A 21,314-nucleotide genomic window follows, 5' to 3' on the forward strand; every position below is an offset into this window, starting at 1 on the left:
TTTGAATGTATAAACAAATGAAGATTTATGAAACATTTTATTTCACTTTAATTTTGAGACAAATTTGACAAATCCTTGAGTTTTGGGTGTTTCATTGTTTAAATGTGATGGTTTACAATACAATCATCAACTGTGAATGCTGTGCTTGTCACAACCAATCAGGATTAACATTATTTTGTTATTCGTTAGATTGGATGTCCGGCTCACGTGGCATTTCCGGCCCTCGCGGAAGCGAGATCAACTGCATTTCCAGCAGCAAGACGGACCTGGACCAACAGTCACGACCAGTGGAGATGAACTTCATCTCACTGAACAACACAAACCAGTGCCTGGGCTTCAAGAGACCAGAAGAGCTGGTGGTAACCGTGGACGAGACGTCGAGATGAACGAAAGAACGGGATTGAAAACCTGGTAGTGGGACAATCTCCCCCGTTTCACTCGGTCGAAGAAATCAAGGAGCAATTTGCTTTTGTTCCTTGTGTGGGAATGAAGGGAGGGTCAGTTTGGATGCTGTAGTAGAGGTATAAGGTGCACTATGGGACTGCACCTGGAATGGCTTGAATAGTCAACTGCCCATGGCGCTGTGTTTGACAAGGCTGCGTGCGTCGCAGCAGGTGGTTTGATGAAACAATAGATCCAAGACTCACTGGGTGTTTTGGTCATTTGGGTCCATTTTGTATAGGTTGATAATAGTGTGTTCATGGGTAGCCTTTGATGTGAAAGAGTCACGACGGCCCCTGCAGTACAAACAGCACACATTCTTTGTAGATACGTACTGCAGTGTTTAGGTCGTTGTTCTTATTGTATCAATGCAGCTAGAAAAAGGAAGGCCGGACATTTCCCCAAACAAATATAAGACATTTAAGTTTTCTTTAATCTCTTTTTTTGAGGTTATATGTATAAATCTATTAGACCTACTAACTTTGATATAAGATAGTATTTTGTACTGTCAGGTTAACTGTTTTATGTGCAATTCGGCCTACTAACTTTGTTATAAGATAGAATTTTGTACATTCACATTAACTGTTTTATGTCAAAAAGTGCATACATGTAAGCATGCATAGCTACACACCGCGTGCATGCGTGCATGGATGCACGCACAAAGACAAATTAACATCAGAGCAGACAACTATACAAAGGAAAACTTTATTTATTTGCGATGCAATACATTATCAATACGTTATATTTAGTTTTAAATACAGGCCTATATTTTGTTGTTAACATTTCTAAAGATGGTAGACCTAACAGTCAAACCTCAACATTTATCCATGTATGTTGAGCACATGCAATATTCCCGAAACATATTGCTGCTTTCTAAAAAAAAATATGAATGACCTTTAAACCCCTTGGTAATGGGTATGCTGCAATGGATACCAGCTAGTCACAAGAAAAAATGGATGCTTGCTATATTTACTATGTTATGACCTTAAACCTTATCAAGCTTACTTATGGTATTATTGTGCAGGTACGGATACGCAAGCCCAGATGTGAATGCAAATAAAATTCATGAAAAATATATCAGATCTCTTCAAACTGAAGGTTTTACTAATGTATAGTTTTATTTTCTATGGTACTCTTGTGTATTTGAATGAGGGAGAATTTATAACAATACTACTGGCAGTCTAACGTCTCACAAGCTCGACTGAACCATAAAGATAAACTAAGCTTGACTGTTTTACCGATTTACTGTTTCACATCACTCACTGGTCATCCAATAAATACTCCATTTGCAGACTTTTTTTTTATTTTAAATAAACCACTATGGTTCTAGAATGTATTGCCCCTACTATATATACCGTTATTCAAAAACATTGGACATCAGCATACACCTATTGATAGTCCGGTACTGACGCCTAGCGGCAACGGGTAGAACAACAGCCTAGGATTGCGATGGTTTTGTGAAAGCCAGTTTGGGGTACTTCTGCTATAAAGACAGTTATAAAGACAGTTATAAATGCATTCACACACGTGCGCACACAGACATGAACCCTTACCTTTGTTTAGTGGTTGAATTAATTATTTAATTGAATATAGTGAATAGTAACTTTACTACCACGAGCGCCCCGCTCGTGGCATACCCACACACCCGCACACACAAGCCACAGCCCGATATTACCATAGAAACGACCTGCACTTACGGGGAGTGGATGCCCTCACCTCAAATCCGATTGGCTCTATCGGTGTGTCAGTAGGAAAAGCTCTTCCCTGTGATTCGTCACGATGCGCGTTGCCGATCATGATTGGATGGGTCCGACACAACATGCCCGCTTCGTTGAACAAGCTCATCTTGCTCTAGTCGAAGAAAAAGAACGGAGGAGGTGGCATCAAAATGTAGAGCAGACCATAAATTGTGTTTTTCTGAAAGTTAAAGTTGGTTTTACAACAACAAGTGTGCACTTTTTAACTTTTAAGATACGCTGAGGACTTCCGAAAACACGCAATGTAGCGATTGGCCCCGTTTTTCTTTGCGTTATTGACGATGGAGGAATCTGCAACAAGGCAAGTGGAGAAGCGCGACTACCGTAGGCAAAGCTTAGTTTTATATAATGGCAAGCTATTCCGACGAAAGAGTCCTTTCTCGACAGGATAACCTAAGCTCAAGGTGACGTAGGAGTAAAGTCACTGCTCATGCTCCACTGATTCAAAGAAAAAACAACTTTGCTCTTGTCTGTAGAGAGTTGGATATGTCGCTGTCTGACGGCACCTCGGACGAGGATCTGCCCTCGACCTTGCCCCGACAGCAGGAGGAGGAGGAGGAGGGCAGACTGAACGGCAGCATCCGAAAGGTGAGAACGGCAGGGCTTTTCGAACAGGTGGTGATGGGGGTTTGCCGATTTATAAACTCTGAATATTTGTTTACATATGATGTAATGCATGCAATGTTTGATGATGTGTGTGGATGGGGTTCATATGCATCATCATGTATATAGTGCCAAACAAGGCGGGGTACAGAGGTTCCACAATTGTCTGACTGTAGCTGTCACTTAACGCCCACGTGCACACACACACACACACACACACACACACACACACACACACACACACACACACACACACACACACACACACACACACACATACACAGGATGTCATGACTAAATAAGTGTATGAGGTGTTTATTACAGTGGTTCTCATGATTCTACGTGAGCAGGTTATAGGGGGTGCTGTCGTGACTTTGATATTTCTTCGTTACCAAAATGACGATGTAAAATATGGATATGTGATAATGTCACCGGTAATAAGCCATTTCAAGGCGCTTGCACACTGTCCCAACAAACACCAACAACTTGAGTTGGCTAACAACAAGGACGTTCCTCTGACCGCTGCCAATGATCACCACTAGGCACAGTGGCCCATTTTTTGCGTTTGTTGGCGTTTGTTTGCGTTTGTTGTGCCGCGTGCAAGCACCCTAACCTGAAACAGTTCTCGGTACGCCCCAGCTTTTTCCATGTTTGACACCTTTTGGCAATTACAATATTATTAATGATGCAAAATTACAGTTCCAAAGGAAAATATTTGTGGTTGGGTGTCAATGACGTGGGGTACTTGTGCTGTTGATGGTGATGTGGGGGAACGGTACAGGGATGTGGGGGTACAGCATGAGTCAAAGAAAGGTTGTGAAACACTGGGTTTATTTAAAACACACACACACACACGCACACACACACACACACACACACACACACACACACACACACACACACACACACACACACACACACACACACAGACACACACACACACACTACTACTACTACAACCAGAGTTGTAACATGCAGGCATGGGATGGATGGACTGCAGCGCAGCACACTGACGGGCACACAGCCAACAAGCTAATCCACACATGCTGTCCTGGGATTAGCTGACATGCACTTGCTAAGGAAACACTGAACTAGGTGAGAGGGAACGGGAGAGAGATAAAAGGGGGTGAATGGCAGATTGGAGAGAGAAAGAGAGAGAGAGGGGAGTGATATCCATGAGGGGAGTTAATGCATGTTTACTTTATACTCCATCGGTCTGGTTGAGTGTGTTGTGTTTATCATGTAAAAGTGACCCAGCAGTAAAGGATCTCTGGGGATGGAATGACCATATAGCTGCCACTATATACTAGCTCAGGCTTGGGATAAATACGACATGAAAAGTTCCTGTGGTTTAGGAATTCAACAAAGTTCGGCCCAAGTCTGCACTTGCGTGAAAATAGGCGTGCAGTAAAGTACAAAAAAGTATATTTATACAATTCAAATTTATTTCGGTGTGTAGCTATTTTTTTATTTGGTGTCAACATATAACAGTGGCTAAATTACAGTGTTATTACAAGTTTGATTTTAATTTGCCATGGTGAAAACCGAATAGATGAGCAGTCTTCCCGGCAGGTCTAAATTCAACCATAGTAAAACTTCCTCTGCTAGTTTATATTAATGTTTCCCCTCCTAGTTATTATTTTATAATCTAGTGGTTAGTGTGTGTGTGACTGCCAAAAGGTTTTGGGTTTGATTCCCAATGTCCCCAGTCTACCTGCAGGTATTACAGATATCTTCCTTATGAAGATACAAAAACTCGACCTGTATAAAAAGTGAGACAATTAAAATGTCTCTATGTTCATCAATACCGTATTCTCATTTTCAGTCTTTAAACATAGCCTACTATTACTACTACTACTACTACTCATTATTTAGTGAAGAGACAAGGCATGTTCGCAGATCTATATAGTTCACTAAAAGGTGAATCGTGGTTGTCCCGAGACCCCCTTTGTCACCTGCTGTGACCCACTAATGGGTTGACAACAACGGTCTTAAAACCATTGCTCTAAACGACTACACAGTAAATAGTCACGGTTACTTTCATTTGGGTTTTGTTGGTTTGGTTGATGGTCCTGGTCTCTGTGTGTCACCAGGGTTGCGACCCGCTGTCCCAGACCCAGCGCAGCAAGCTGCAGCACCGGCGGGCACGCATCAACCAGCAGATCAACAAGGAGATGCGCATGAGAGCTGGAGCTGAGAACCTCTTCAGGTAGCTAACCCCTAGCATTATTTCTCTATGTTACCTTCACACATTACCTTAGTAGGTAGCTCCCCCCAAGCATTGCCTCTATATGTAAACACTATTGGTTAATTAAATAATTGACAATTTAAGCTTAGGTAAACTCATTTTTTCTCTAGATTAATTGGAGCCAAATCAATGCAAGGAATTAGGACTATTAACTATGGTATAGACTACAACTGCTCTACAACTGATCCACCTCTAGTCCTTTGGTCCAGGCTAGTCTACTGGTCTAGTCGTCTGGTCCAGTCAAATTTAGCTGACATCTAAACTGCTCTTTGAAGAGCTCTTTGTCTACAGTGTGCCCACGTCAGCACAATGCTCTTAAAGTTTCAGCCTGGTCAACACACACACACACACACACACACACACACACACACACACACACGCACACACACACACACACACACACACACACACACACACACACACACACACACACACACACACACACGCACACACACACTCTCACTCATGCACGCCCACACGTACACAAACGCGCGCACAAATCCTACAAGCTCTGCGGTGGGAAAGGTCGGAAATCCCACCCCTCTAAATGACACAGACACATAAACTCTCTCTTTCTCTTACCCCCCCTTCTCTCTCTCTCCCTCCCTCCCCCTCTCTCTCTCCCTCCCTCCCCCTCTCTCTCTCTCTCTCTCTCTCCCCCCCCCCCCCTCTCTCTCACGCACACCCACAAACCAGGCCTTGCCAGTGTTATGTCTTTGTTTTGGTTCTTTTGTGTTGCGTTACGCACACACCGCTGTTTTACATGACAATATATCCCATCCTCATGAAGTAGTGACACAGTTTTATTGTAATGCATAAAAAACACATGTAAAAAAAGTCACATATACATCACATATCTAAGTCTACTTGAGTTGACACATTGTGATACACTGTGTGAGTTTATAAGACAATAAACATCCATGCTTTGTCTCTCTTTCACTTTACCTCTTACCTCAAACCTCTTGCTCTTTCTCTCTCTCCCCCCCTCTCTGTCTCTCCCCCTCTGTATCTTTAGTGTACATCTCCCTCTCTCTCTCTCCCCCTCTCCATGTCTCTCCATCCGTCTCTTTAGTGTACATCTCCCTCTTTCCCTTTCCCTCCCTCTCTCTGTCTCTCTAGTGTCTTTATCTGGTCATACGGTCGCTTTGCAACTAACAAAAAACAAAACACACAGCATGGCGTATTTAATTAAAGTCCACCAACCAACGGACCCTTTTCCTCCCTCTTCACCTCCTCCCCTCTTCCCCCTCTCCTCGTACACACTCTACAAACTCCAGCTGTTGTTTTCAGTTTAATTTGATTAAGTCTGACTGTGTGGGTGTGTGTGTGGGGGGGGGGGGGGGTTGGCTGGTGAATTAGTTGGAATGTTCCGAATGGTGGATTCTTCTCTTACATCATTCTGTTCTGCCTTAAAAACCAATGACTCAGATGTTTGGAAACTGAACACACACACACACAAACACACACCACACACACACACACACACTCACACACACACACACACACACACACACACATGCCCAGAAAAACACAGACACACACACACACACACACACACACACACACACACACACACACACACACACAATCACAACAATCACACATTGATAAAAACAACAACTCCTTTTATTGGGATGCTGGGTTCGAGACAATGACCATCGTCCCAACCTCCGCCCATCCTCCTCACACCCTCCTCCCACACGTACACACAGGCACAAACACAAACACACACACATACACACACGCGTAAACACAACACATGTCTGAAGCATTAGCATACTCCAGAATTACTCCATAATATTCAATTTCTGATCATCACACCTCTCTCTGTCTCCCTCCCACCCTCTCTTTCCCTCGCCCTCTGCACTATTATTTTCTCTCTTTCTCTCTCTGTCTCAATGTGATGTCTGGTAATGATGAATGGAACCCAGTGGGTCGTCTTGTTAGCATGCTAAATGGTGCCAACAAGACTGCTAGGCTAGAGTGAGAGCTGAGAGAGAGAGAGAGAGAGAGAGAGAGAGAGAGAGAGAGAGAGAGAGAGAGAGAGAGAGAGAGAGAGAGAGAGAGAGAGAGAGAGAGAGAGAGAGAGAGTCAGAGAGAGAGAGAGAGAGAGAGAGAGAGAGAGAGCATTCAAAGGTCACACTGACCCCCCCTCCCTATCCCAATCTGATAGTTCCTCGCTCAAACACACACACACACACACACACACACACACACACACACACACACACACACACACACACACACACACACACACATTGACTCACACACTGACTCACACACTGACTCACATACAGAACCTATACATGACAACTTGATCCCATAAACCCAGGAAGGGGTCAAGACGGTGAATTAGCTTTAACATGATTGCACAATTACTCTCCTCCACACACATACGCATGACTGCACACATACACACGCACGGATGCAAGCACACAGAGGAATGCAGGCACACACAAATTACAAGTGTATTGTGTGTGTGTGTGTGTGTGTGTGTGTGTGTGTGTGTATGTGTGTGTGAGTGTATATGTGTCAAGAACCATGCTATATAATTACACCTCATCTACTATCAGTGGGGTGTTATGTGACCGTTGTGTTGTAGTGTATTGCCATGATACGTGCGTTGTGAGGTGTTGTGTTTCTGTTGTGTTGTATTACAATTTTCATTGCTGTATAGTTTCATTGTCGTTTTACTGTTATATTGTGTGGTGCTCTGTGTTATTGTCTTGTTATTCGATTGTATGCTGTGAGGTGTTGTGTTATTGTTTGATGTAATGGTATTTTGTTTTTGTGTTATTCTCGTGTCGTATACGTAGAGCCATTACCATTTTTAGGTGGTAGATATGCCTTCTACAGAACGCGCTATTGTTTGAGATGTTTTAACCAGCAGTGGAAAGAAACAATATATATTTGGCTATTTGTCTATGAACAACTCCATATATATTCAAGCCTAAATAACTTTTTTAATTCAAAGTACAATATTGAGCAAATTGACTGTATTAAACATAAATTGAACATGAGATCCATTAATTCACCCTCATCAGAAATTAAGAAATATGCTTACTAGAAATACTGGCTTCTCCAACAACAATGCAATGGCCAGGGTGTTCTTCCTTGACCTTTCCGTTCCTGGTCGGGAAATAGTTAGTAAGCAAACGTATACATTAGCTGATGAACTTAAAGGGTTGTCTTTGTCGGAATCGAATGACCTGCTCATCTCAAAAAATAATGTAGCACTTGACTCGTCTTGCGTGCATGATTGTTCAGTGTTCTCAACATGGCAACCCGCGTGCGCTTCTAGTCTTAACTTTCCAATAATGTAAATGTGGACTGCAGTATCTATTCTAAACGCTCAATGTCAACGCTAATCTCTTGCGTGAACCATCCAAAGTCCATTAGAGGAACTGCATGCTTGTCCCTAGCGTGCTTCACCTTAAGGCCATCGGAGGGACTACATGCTAGTCTATACCATGAACCATCTTAGGCCGTTAGAGGAACTGGATGCTAGTCTCTACCGTGAACCACATATAGGCCGTTACAGGAACTACATGCTGGTCTCTGAGCCTCAACGCTGCGGCGTTGTATTATAGTGTTGTGTCACTGTGTTATATAACTGTACCTGTCTTATTTTGTGTTGTGTCGTTTTATCGTGTAATGACTTAATGTGCTGCGTGTTGTATTGTTGCCAGGGCGACAAGTAACAACAAGGTGCGGGAGACGGTTGCACTGGAGCTGAGCTTCGTCAACTCCAACCTGCAGCTTCTGAAGGAGGAGCTGGAAGAGCTGAACAGTAACATGGAGGTTTACCAGACAGACAGGTGCATACACACAAACACACACAAATACACTCACACACACACACACACACACAGACACACACACACACACACACACACACACACGGTGGTCTGCCTGACGGACAGGTAAACACAAGTACACACACTCACTTACTCACTCACTCACCCACTCAGATTCAGATTCAAATTATACATGTGTTAGTGTGTCTGTTTTTTTATGTATGTGCGTTAACATGTGGGCTATACTTTATGTGTGTGAAGCTTTTCTCTCGGGTGTCAGAGGAGGGCTAAATCCTCTGATTAGCGTCTCATTAATGACCCTACAGAGCTGGGTGGGTTATGGAGTACAGGGGGCCTGGTATACTGGGGGGAGGGCTGTCAGAGGCGGAGCTAGCATGGGGCTGGCCAGGACGGGGCTTATAAGGGGCAGGCTATGTGTAGGGGATAATCTTTGGCCTGGGCTTATTAGTGGAGTGAGAGACCGGGCTGTGTGGCTGTTGGTAGATGACAGATGGTCTTGCACTGTAATTGTCAATACTAAACTAATACTACACTTAAAAGCTCAACAGTCTTCAAATATACTGGGACCCAGTGCTTTCAGCAATCAAACATGACCAATTAGAACCAGAACCTTAAGCTAGGCCTGGACCACCCTGGACCCAGCCCTATACTCTCCAATGAACCAGAACTTTAGCTGGGACTGACAACCCTGGACATGACCCTATCCTCTCCCTATGAACCAGAACCTTTAGCAGGGACTGGACCCTATCCTTCCCTGATAAACCAGAACCTTTAGCTGGGACTCGACCCTATTCTCTCGATATAAACCAAAACCTTTAGCTGGGACTCAATCCTATCCTCTCCCTATAAACCAGAACCTTTAGCTGGGACTCAACCCTATCCCTATCCTGAACCAGATGTTTAGGCCTGGATAGAAGACTCTGCGTTGGCTACATTTAGGGCATTTTCTTTTTGGCTAGACCCCAAAGACTCCACTAGACTTACAATGTCAGGCTCATGTTCATGTGCTAGTATAAATATGAAGTAGTGATCGACCGATATGTCGGCTGATTTTTGCGTTTTTCACGCCTATCGGCCATCAGCCAGTTTCTTTTTTTCAATTTCTTTTTTTCATCCTTGTGTCATTTTTATGATGTAAATTGAGGGAGGCTAAGCCTGGAAATCCAGACCCACATCTAGAAAGCTGTAGGGTCTGGCAACGAGTAATAAAAATGGCCCAACTCAAGGGGCGGCACCAAGCATGCATTTGAAAATAACACTGCGACCAATCAGAAGAATACAAGGGGTGACGTATCCAGACCAGCGGAGCTTTCCAATAGATAAGACTCTTGCCGTATCTGGTCGGTAAAACAGCAACGCTTTTGGCCCGCCTATAACTGATACATGGATTTCATTGGTTCATGTTCTGGGCCAGGGGAATCGGGGAGTAAGTATATTGCTCATTCCCAGAGTGACTCGCTGAGCAAATTCAAATTGTGCTCTTGCAAGAACTCTGGATTTCCAGGGTAGTATCGGCTCCAAATATTGGCTCAAGAAAATCGGTATCAGCGTATCGGTCATCAGCTAAAGCTGATAAAAAGGATCGGTTTCGGCCCTAAAAAATCCATATCGGTCGATCCCTAATATGAAGTAATACATATGGAATGTATTCATAATGGTTAATAACATATCATAATATAGTACTCTATTAATACACAGGAAATGTGGGTGTCCAGCAGAAAGTACAGGACAATAGAAAGAGAGTTATCAATGTTAATAAGCGTTGATATTTTTTTTCAGTAATGGGTTGTTATTTGACTGTGCAAATGTACATCACTACGTGTGATAAATGGTGTGTGACGTTAATATATTAACCGGGGGGTGTGTATTGTGTATCTGGCTCTTTCAGCGAGGCGGTGAATGTTCCCATGATTCCACTGGGCTTGAAGGAGACCAAGGACGTGGACTTCACCCTCCCCATACAGGCGAGGACCCATGACATGCAGGAGGGCTTATTGGCTCCTCTACTTATTGTCCAAACACCTGTTTAGGAGAGAGAGACATCTGGTTGAGGGGTCTCTCTCTCCCTCCACTGCTCAATTTTCCCGACTCTCTCTCTCTCTCTCTCTGTCTCTCTCTCTCTCTCTGTCTCTCTCTCTGTCTTTCTCTCTCTGTCTCTCTCTGTCTCTCTCTCTCTGTCTCTCTCTCTCTGTCTCTCTCTCTGTCTCTCTCTGTCTTTCTCTCTCTGTCTTTCTCTCTGTGTCTCTCTCAGTCTCTCTCTCTCTCTCTGTCTCTCTCTCTGTCTGTCTCTCTCTGTCTCTCTTTATTTGTTTGTTGATTTATGTTAATCTCTCTGTTTGTGTGTCTTTTTATCTCTTTATCGTCCTCTCCCTTTGTGTCATTGATATACACAATTTCATTGATTGTGTATGTATCTGTCTCTCTGTCTCCAGGACTTCATCCTGGAGCACTATGGGGAGGAGGCCTCTCTATACGATGGGGAGATCAAGGAGCTAACAGAGCTTCGACAGGTGAGCATTCATCTCTCTCTCTCTCTCTCTCCCCCTCTATTCTCTGTCGGTACACTCTCGCTCTCCCTCTGTTAACAATTTCTCTCCCTCTATCCTCTGTACACACTACCTTTATCTCCTTCCCTCCCTTTTTTCCTCCTCTCTATTGAAGAGCCTTCTAAACCAGATGGCTAGTGGTGTTAGAGACATTTTTTTGTTTGATATAATGTTTGATTTATTTATTAATATGCAAGAAGGTTTTGGCTTGGTTATTTGAGTTAATTGTTTGCTTTATCTGTTTGAATTGAGTAAAAACATATTTTGCATTTGACATGCTGGGGATGCCGTGTTTGGGTTAATGAAGCGCACCTGTGTGTATTTAGGAGAGGAGCCACAGGAGAATAGGTAGACGGGAAGCGGTACACTTGTTTAACCGCTCAGTGACAGCCCCTTTGATATATATGTTAGAAAAGGTTTATGTTGATCCTTCATGTTTTCTTTTTTCTGTGAAAAAAATATCGTAAAGCGAACGGACGATCCCAGACTTTTCTTTTAGGAATCAAAGGAGCGAGTGTGTCTAAAAAGCCACAATCCCAAAAGACCGTGAATATTGATTAACCACAAAATAAGGCTTAGGAGTTTGGGCAGATCATCTGGTAACTGGACAGGTGGCTAGTTCCATCTCTCAGCTGTTAAAAGATGGCCACTTGATGATGTGGATGAGGGTTGCACTGATGATGATGACGGTGATGATGATCATCATGGTAGTGATGATGATGGTTGATGATGGTGCTAGCGGTGATGATGACGATGATGTTGGTTCCCAGGCTATGCGGACCCCCAGCCGGACCCAGGAGGGTTTGGAGCTGCTGATGGAGTACTACAACCAGCTGTTCTACCTGGACCAGCGCTTCTTCCCCCCCAACCGGAACCTGGGGGTCCATTTCCACTGGTACAGCCATTCATACAAACAAACACACGTATACACAGACACAGCCACACACATGCAGACAAACACAAAAATATGCGGACAGAACAGTTCAGACTTAGACTCTTATTAGTTTCAATAAAATAACATATATGTATATGCAGCAGCCCACAACATACTTATTACACTCAGGTCTCAAAGGGCTTCAGCAGAGCAAGGCCACATCAGATCACACCCCCAAACCCTCTGAACAGGATATGGAAATTACTCACCAAACCAAGAGGGAACACACACACACACACACACACACACACACACACACACACACACACACATACACACACACACACACACACACACACAGAAACACACATACCCTGCCAAGGGTATTGGTCTTGGCCTAATACTGACTCATGAATACCGTCTCAAGGGGGATTACCGGTGTCCCAACAAAGAAAACACAACATCTTAAACAAGAAGAAAGTCCCCCAAAAAACTGAGGGGAAAGGGCAGGAACAGTAATATGTAACCACCCTCCCCCCACACACACACACACACACACACACACACACACACACACACACACACACACACATGCATTCTCATTGCTCACACACACACACAAACACACACACACATTCGCATTGCTCACACACACACACAAACACACACACACACATTCGCATTACACACACATACACACACACACACACACACACACATTCACATTACTCACACACACACATACACACACACACACACACATTCACATTACTCACACACACACACATACAAACACACACACACACACACACACACACACACACACACACACACACACAAACACATTCTCATTCCTCACACACACACACACACCCACTCATCCTCCCCCCCACAGGTACGACTCCCTGACGGGCGTGCCGTCGTGTCAGCGCGCGCTGGCCTTTGAGAAGGGCAGCGTGCTCTTCAACCTGGGCTCCCTGCACACGCAGATGGGGGCGCGCCAGGACCGCTCCTGCACCGCCGGCGTCGACCGCGCCATCGACGCCTTCCAGAGGGCCGCAGGTAACCGTGACGACACACGCCGATGCACAGATGCGTGCACACTCAGACGCACACTTGGGTTTAAAAGCGTCTGCTGAATCACTGTATGGGATTTAGGCACACAGAGGTACACTTAGGTACGCACACATGCTCACGCACGCACACGCACACTCACATACATACAGGTGAGATCTGGTTGGTTTCCTTCGCCGTACATATGAACCTTTGAGTCCTTCCCGAGACACTTCCATCCAGAGTTGAACTGACAGGAGGATCTTGTGCCTCTGGTGCTGCGTTTCATCCTTCGCCAGGTGCGTTTAATTACCTGAAGGACAACTTCTCCAACGCTCCCAGCCTGGACATGAGCGGCCCATCGCTGAGCATGCTGGTCCGGCTGATGGTGGCGCAGGGCCAGGAGTGTGTGTTTGAGCGCGTCACGCTCGCCACGTGGGACGCCACCTTCACCTCGCTGCTCCGCCTCGCCCAGGAGGCGTCTCAGGTCAGAACCGCCTGCTTTATAACGTCAGGGTACGGTGAAGTTAGTGTACCCAGCACTTAGGGTACTTCGAAGTACTAAAGGTTAAAGGGTACTTGGGAAACCACCTGAGTAGCTAAGGGTACTCCCAAGTTAAGATTAGTTGAAAAAGGACCATCTGATGCGCAGCGAGCCTGCCGAGCAAGTAGGCTAAAGGCTAGACGACGCTAAGCTTAATGCTACGCTAAGCTAGCCCCAATGCTAAGCTAGGCTAAGTGCTAAGCTAAGTTGTATCCAAACTCGGCTCCCCGTGTGTGCTGCAGGTGTCGGAGGTGTACTCCCTGGCGCTGGAGACCATGTCCCAGCCGCTGGTGAAGGACTACGTCCCCTTCTCCTGGCTCTCCACCGTGCAGGTGAAGGCGGAGCACTTCAGCGCGCTGTCCCACTACTACGCCGCCGCCGCGCTCTGCGACCACTCACGTGAGTCCCCGCCCCCTTTTCACCCTCCAACCCCAATGTCAGGATGTAGGAGAGAGTGGTGCTCCGCCCTGAGGCGAAGCCACTCGCAGGAGTTGATCACAAGTCAAATTACATAAGAATTACAGTACATTATATTTTTATGAAACATAATTAAGAATAAAGCGATGGAACTAATTCATCTAGTTAATTTAACCACAGGTGAAACACATGAATCTGACCATCCTATTAATTAAATTCATGTAACTAATTAATCCAAAATACAAATTTCTTATTCTATATATTCTTTATTTTTTCTTTGAATGCCATGAAATGATATAATAACGCATATGCAGATTGGTAAAATAAAGAATGCAAATTAAACATTTATGAGGATTACTATTGATTAATTTATTCATAAAAAAAATATTTACCATGCATAACAAAATCAAGCGACAGAAACACGTGAAATGATTCTCTAGATAAATGCTCGACAGGGTTAGTGAGCCAGTCCCCAAGACCTGAGCCATGAGCAGCAACAACAAGCCAGGAGTCCGGATGCCATAGGCTGTGACAAACACACAAGCAATCACCAACGGCCAAAACAACTACAACATGAATCGACACGTTACCAAGACATGAGAAACTACAAATACAAATGGTTTACGCAATGAGACGCGCCAGCAACTACCAGACAATCGATCGAACAATCCACACAGTTTTCCCCCACTAAAACTAGCACACACTTCACTGACTTAGTTGTCTGTGTCTTTGTTTTGTTGCGTTTTTGTTTATTTTTGGTGAATGTGTTTGTGTCCACCCCTGTGTGGTGCTTGGTAAAAGCAGCCACTAGAGGGAGCCCTTGTCTAACCCTTTTCTCCCCTTGTGATCTACTCACATGCCTTGACAGAATCTGTTGGCTGAAATTAAAGTGACTTCTTGGGTTTTGAAGTAAAACATTATTGCTCCATTAAGAATGCGTTAAGCTCTTTACAAATATATAAGCGCCATTAGTGTCGAGGTCATATTGGGCTCATTTAATGCTGCTCCTTTATCTGTGTGTGTGTGTGTGTGTGTGTGTAGCGTCGTGTGAGGAGGAGGAGGAGGGGCGAGATCAAGAGTCAGAGAGGGTCTTCCAGGGTTTCTACGTGTGTCCTCCCTCTGGTCCTCTGCTCAGCACGGTGCTGCGAGACCCCGAGCAGAGACGCAAGCTAGGTGATGACTCCGTCTGTCTCACTCTCTATCTGTCTGTCAGTCTGTCTGTCTCTCTTTCTCTATCTGTCCGTCTGTGTATCTCCCTCTCTCTCTTTCTTTCTGTCTGTCTCACCCTATCTCTCTTATCTGTCTGTCTGTCTTACTCTCTCTGTCTATTATTCTTTCTGTTTGTCCTTCTGGCTGTATATCACTCTTTTTGTGTATTCTGTTTGTGTATGAGTCAGTGTGTATATGTGTCAATGTGTCACTCTGTTTGTGTATGTGAGTGTGTGTTTGTGTGTGTGTGTGTGGGGTGTGTGTGTGTGTGTGTGTGTGTCTCTGTGCATGTGTTACTGTCCGTTCATATGTCTACATCTATGTGTGTCTGGTTGGCCAGGTAAGGCCCACCTGCGGCGGGCCGTGATGCGGCACGAGGAGGCGATGCGCGTGCACGGCCTGTGCCGGATCCTGAGGAAGATGGACATCCTGCAGGACGTCCTGTCGCTCACACACCGCCGCGCCCTGGACAAGTACTCTGAGCTCGACTGCGAGGACGACTTCGATGAGACCTCCGAGGCCCCGGAGATACAGCGTGAGTGCTCAGGCTCAGTCATGGTTCCCCTTCGACGCAACGCCGTCACCATCGGAGACGCTCTGACGCAGTCGTGAACCTGTTTTGGTTCTGCGTCGGGTATGCATTGGGTGAGCGGACCAATCACAGCCCTTGCTGCTGCATCGCCTCGACGCAAGGTTGCAATTTTTGGGAGACGCACGTCGGGCCCTTGGGGTGGACGAAAGGAGGGTCCACAAGGACGTAATGGGTCCTTAATCCCCCTTGCGTTGCATCGATGTGGAACCATAACTAAGCCTTTAGCAAGTAACTTGGAAGTATGAGCTGGAATCCAGGGAAGTGAAAGCTGTAGAAAAGGAATGGCTGTGCTTGTAACAAGCAAGGAAAAAGCAGTGTGAGATAGAAACCAGATAAAAGCTATGATAGGGAGTGGTAGCTACGAAAATAGGGCCAGCTTAGCTAAGGGTGTGTTAGATAGTTAGTCACCAGGATGTCTTAGCTAGGATAAGGAAGTTTGAGCTAGGATAAATGTGCTAGTCGAAATAAGACAGTGTTAGCTAGGATAAACAAATGTGTTTTAGGATAAGGGAGTGTTAGCTTGGATAAGGAAGCCCTTTAAATAAAGGAATTTTTTAATGTGTCATGACTTATAGGCCAGATTTGTTAGGCTTTGATATTAATTCATTATTGGGGATCTGATTGGCAGCTCAAACCCAGCAGAAGCCTGACATCACCCCGCCCGACTTCACGGCCGTCCACGTCAAGGACCTCTTCCAGCGGCTGGTGAGAGAGAGTTCACCGGGCACTCAGACCCTACCTCGATCTCCCATAAAACGGAACAAACTTTGAACAAGTCAACAAAGGAGAATTACGTACTTAATACGGTTTCAACTGGCGTAGTCATACCCCAGCGATAAGATCCAACTTCACCTGTCATCGAGACCTAAAAACTATGAAAATTGTCTTGATCCCACCTTTTTATTATCAAAACCATGAAATGACAAATATGACTTATAACCAATGAATCACTTTAAAATATGATCCTTTTAAATATGATATAAATAAACATAAACATAATGCTTACAGTTCTAATGCTAAGTGCGGGCTCTCCCCCGCGGGTTAGGGGCCTCTGTCGGTGTTCAGTGCGAGGGCCCGGTGGAGCCCCGTGCGCCAGGTCTGTCTCCAGAGAGGAGACGGGGGACTCGGCCTCACACTCAGAGGGGACTCCCCCGTCCTGGTGGCCGGGGTCCTGCCTGGGGGCTGTGCAGCGGTGAGACATGGGCAACACTTTAACACGCACACACCAACACAGGCAAACACACACACACACACTCACACACACACACGCACACACTAACCATAACACACACACATGCACTCTTACCTTACTTAATACACCAACACACAGAATACACATGCAGATACAAACACACACAAACTGACGTTACCTAACACACACAAACACTCACACACACATACACACACACACACACACACACACACACACACAAACAAACAAACAAACACACACACACGCGCATGCACACACACACACACGCACACACACACACACGCGCACGCACACACACACACAATTACACTATTTAGCACACCAACGCACAGTATACACGTCCAGGCACACAAACTGACCCACGCACACACTGCCTTTACCCAGGACAGACACACACATATGCCGTGTATAGCATGCATGTGTGTATCTATCTGTGCATGCACCTGTGTATACGTTCCTCTTTCCGTGAACATGTGTCTATCTATCTTTCTTTTTAATGTGCTGCAATGTGGGTGTAGCTCTTTTAAATGTGTGTGTTTGTGTATCTGTAACGTGTGTGTATCTATGTGGATGTGTGTGCAGGAGGCAGGTCTGCGAGAGGGGGACTACCTGGTGGGGGTGGAGGATCAGGACTGTAAGTGGTCCAAACACGCCGACGTGGTCCAGCTGCTGAAGACCTGCAGCCACCGAGCGGTCCGCATCAGTGTGGTCACCCTGCACCCGGCCCAACACACACAGGTCTGGGAGGGAGCATATGTATGTGTGTGCGTGTGTGTGTCTTTGTGTTTTTACAGACAAATGTGGTATCTCACCATATGTATGTCCGATGTTCATTGACGTTGATAATCGATGTTTGTGTGAGTTTGTATGTTTCCTAATATCTTCAATGGTCTTTGTATGTGTGTTTGTGTATTGCTTGTGTGCATGTGTCTGTATGTGTGTGTGTGTGTGTGTGTGTGTGTGTGTGTGTGTGTGTGTGTGTGCTTGTGAGCAGGAGGAGAGGAGAAGCATGGCGCTCAGCCAGGGTGATAAAGAGAACACTCGCCAGCGGCTGCTGATTGGTGGAAACAAGGGCCAGAGTTCGGCGTCGCTGCTCAACTGGAACAGGAAGAAGAAGAGGGAAGGAGGCGGAGCCAGCAGGAGACTAGGAAGCACTTTCAGCCTATCACTGGGGAGCATCCGGGACACGGAGTCGATGTACTGACGTGTTTTAAGGCAATTTCGTTGTCCTGCCGTGCCACATATGACAAAAAAACACTCCATATCAAAGCTCCTTTTTGTGTCAGCGCATTGATAGCGTTTGTGTGGTCTTACACAAAGCATGAGACTTTCACACGGGAGACGCATTTGGGTTTGTAACTTCCAACAGAAAAGGGAAATGACGCTCAAAGAATATAGGCCCGTGTTCCTTGAGTGCTGGGTACGGCTGGGCGGCTTAAGGGGGCTACCGTCAACCCAGCCCTCGAGTCCTGACCAGCAGAGGGCCGCCCTCCCGAGGGCCCTGTTTCTGTCCGTCCTCCGCCTGTGCTTCTGCATGTGATCCATTACATTCCAACACATAGATATTCCTACTGTTGAGTCACTCAGCAGGTGCTTTAATCCAAAGTGACTTGCGGTGTAGCTTCGATTCTCCTGTCTCTCTTGTGCCACCTACATTGTACAAGAGAGCCCGGGGGTAGACCCTAACAATTCTGCAGATTGGGCTGCGGTTGGGGTGAATTGGAAGCTTGACGGACCAATGTCGTGGCTGTTTGCAAACAGTAATCCGATTGCAAACGGAAGTAAGGGAGCTAGACTGGTTAAATCAAGGCATTGGGTCAGACTGCAGTGAATTGAGATGCATATCATTGATGAGCAGGTAGGGGTCAAGGACGTCCACAGGTAGACTGGGGACATTGGTGATCGGACCCCTTTTGGGCTTGGAGTCAAACGTCTTACCTACTATGCTGTCCTGTACCTTACAATATCCCTGATTAACTTAACCTGGTCCTCAATCCACTAGCCCAGATTAAATCATGATTAATCAATACACATCTCTTCTCTGACACTCCCAATTTGTGAATATGTCTTAAAACCTCTGTGTTGCCTGGAAACCACCTAATCAAAGAAAGCTGTTATTCTGCCTATTCAAACACAGCGTGCATTAGGCTTGGCTGGAAGTGAGAGGAGACATGGAGAGAAATAGATTCAGAATCGGAATGGCCTTCTTTCCAGGTTTCATTATTTGTGTTATGTGGAGTGTAAGGCACTTTGCTAGTAGTTTGTTAGTATGATGAGAATTACATTCCTGCCCTACCCTGGATGTGTCGTTCAGTATTTTTAGATGCACTGTAAGTCTGTGTACAAAAAGAGAAAAGCACAAGTACATTCTATTGAATAATATAATTTGCGTTTGTTTACTTACCACAATATTGAACAAAAATAATGAAACAGACTTGGTTTGTGATACTTTTTTTGGTACTATGATCTTACGAGAATATGTAGCCTTTGGGAGGTGCTATTAATGTGGTTCTAGAATGCTAGAGTATTCTTCTTAACTTTGCTTTTCTGCTATTTTCTTGAATGTTTCTGAGAATGTAAAAGTCTAGTCACTGTATGTTTTTGATTTGTTTTATGTAGAATGGTCAAACTAAAATAGTTTTGGGATCACAAGAGTGTTTGAAATTCCAAATGTAACATATTAACAATGATAATTTGATAAGACAGTTAGATTTTTTTTTCTTTTTACATTATTAGACCTGTGGGTCGGTGGTGACGCAGAGTATTACACCATCAGCACACTTCTGACAAGACAATTTTTTTAATGGTTACGTTTAACATCATTAGTCTAATTGATTGGAGGTTTTGGAGTTTTAAGACTTTAGAAAAGTTTTAAAAAATATTCTCAGCACATTTTGATGCAATCTTATGAATTGTGTTTGTTTTATTATGGGAGTTTGCATTGTTGCTGTGTGTTAATTTGTTTGCACGGTAGTTTGTTTTGATGAATGTGTCTGCATTGTGTTTTTACGTCATTGTCTGTCGTGTCTATATTCTTTTTATATTTGTGTCTGAAAAATATTCTGACAAATCGTAATTGTACTTTGTTGGGAGTTTGCACAAAACGTTTTTCCACGTCTTAATAAAGTCGTTAATTAAACATCAGTAGCCACCTTGTAGTGTTGTGTCGAGGTATGGCCACCAGGGGTCAACATAATACTCTATAATAAGAAACTGCGCGAAAATGTTAAAGAACAATCTCTCCATATGGATCACTCCATCCCAGATTCCCCTCAAGTGAATATCCGTGGACCAGTAGGTCAACGAGTCTTATCTTCCGCCACAAACCCATAAAAACCATGATAAAAGAGATATATAAATAAAGTGGTAGATGAGTGGGCTGCCTGCTGCAAGTCTCCAGAGTGACTGAAAGGCCTAATGTGCCCCCCTCCCTCCATCCACGCATAAATCCACGCTGATGTTTAGTCCACTTTTGACAGCCTTGCGTGCGTATGAACGAATACGCGGAGCGCGGAGTGGGCTGTAAATTTAATGAGATGTGTGCTCCCTCGCGACCCTCGTGTCTGAAGAGTGCTCGTGTGTCCGGTGTTTACCTCCCACAGCCAATCATTTTTCAATCACTAATCAATACACAGAACACAGCTGGGAGCTGGAGACTGTGCTTGTGTGCGTGTGTGCGTGTGTGTGTGTACGTTGTGTTTCAGAGCGAGAGAGAGAGAGAGAGAGAGAGAAAAATGTGTTGTGTTAGAGCGAGCTGTATATGCACAATGGCGGCAAAAATATAAAATGAAATGTTAAATAGATTATAATAAATTATATTAAGTTGTGTTATAAGACTTTAAATAACCTATTCAACATGTGAAAGCACAAATATCCTTCAGAATATTTACCATTGTCAATTTTCAAAATAAAAGCCAACATGCAGCACTGAGGGAGATGTGTTTATCTGCTCTGCTGCTGTAAGAGGCCATTACTCACTGCTAGATGTATTTCATACAA

The 21,314-nt window shown here is 44.7% G+C and overlaps 1 protein-coding gene across 1 annotated transcript; it reads left to right on the forward strand.

The window, feature by feature from the left end:
- Positions 1–2,317: 2,317 nt before the first annotated feature.
- Positions 2,318–20,335, forward strand: rhpn1 (rhophilin, Rho GTPase binding protein 1). Its single transcript, XM_079739192.1, has 16 exons — positions 2,318–2,503; positions 2,679–2,786; positions 4,895–5,010; positions 8,739–8,867; positions 10,756–10,831; positions 11,300–11,377; positions 12,184–12,308; positions 13,183–13,349; positions 13,640–13,827; positions 14,127–14,283; positions 15,343–15,474; positions 15,851–16,045; positions 16,731–16,807; positions 17,148–17,294; positions 17,898–18,053; positions 18,310–20,335. The coding sequence occupies exons 1-16, from the start codon at positions 2,480–2,482 to the stop codon at positions 18,517–18,519; spliced, it is 2,085 nt and encodes a 694-aa protein (XP_079595318.1). The 5' UTR covers positions 2,318–2,479; the 3' UTR covers positions 18,520–20,335.
- The last annotated feature ends 979 nt before the right edge of the window (positions 20,336–21,314 follow it).

Source organism: Pollachius pollachius, assembly GCF_949987615.1.
Source record: "Pollachius pollachius genome assembly, chromosome: 7".
NCBI classification, from domain to species: Eukaryota; Metazoa; Chordata; class Actinopteri; order Gadiformes; family Gadidae; genus Pollachius; species Pollachius pollachius.

Excerpts from the sequence above, each read along its gene's own strand:
- rhpn1 (XM_079739192.1), top strand. The coding sequence starts at position 2,480 with ATGGAGGAATCTGCAACAAGGCAA. Across the intron at positions 2,504-2,678 it reads AGGAATCTGCAACAAGGCAA|TTGGATATGTCGCTGTCTGA; the intron begins GTGGAGAAGCGC and ends GTCTGTAGAGAG. Across the intron at positions 16,046-16,730 it reads CGAGGCCCCGGAGATACAGC|CTCAAACCCAGCAGAAGCCT; the intron begins GTGAGTGCTCAG and ends TCTGATTGGCAG.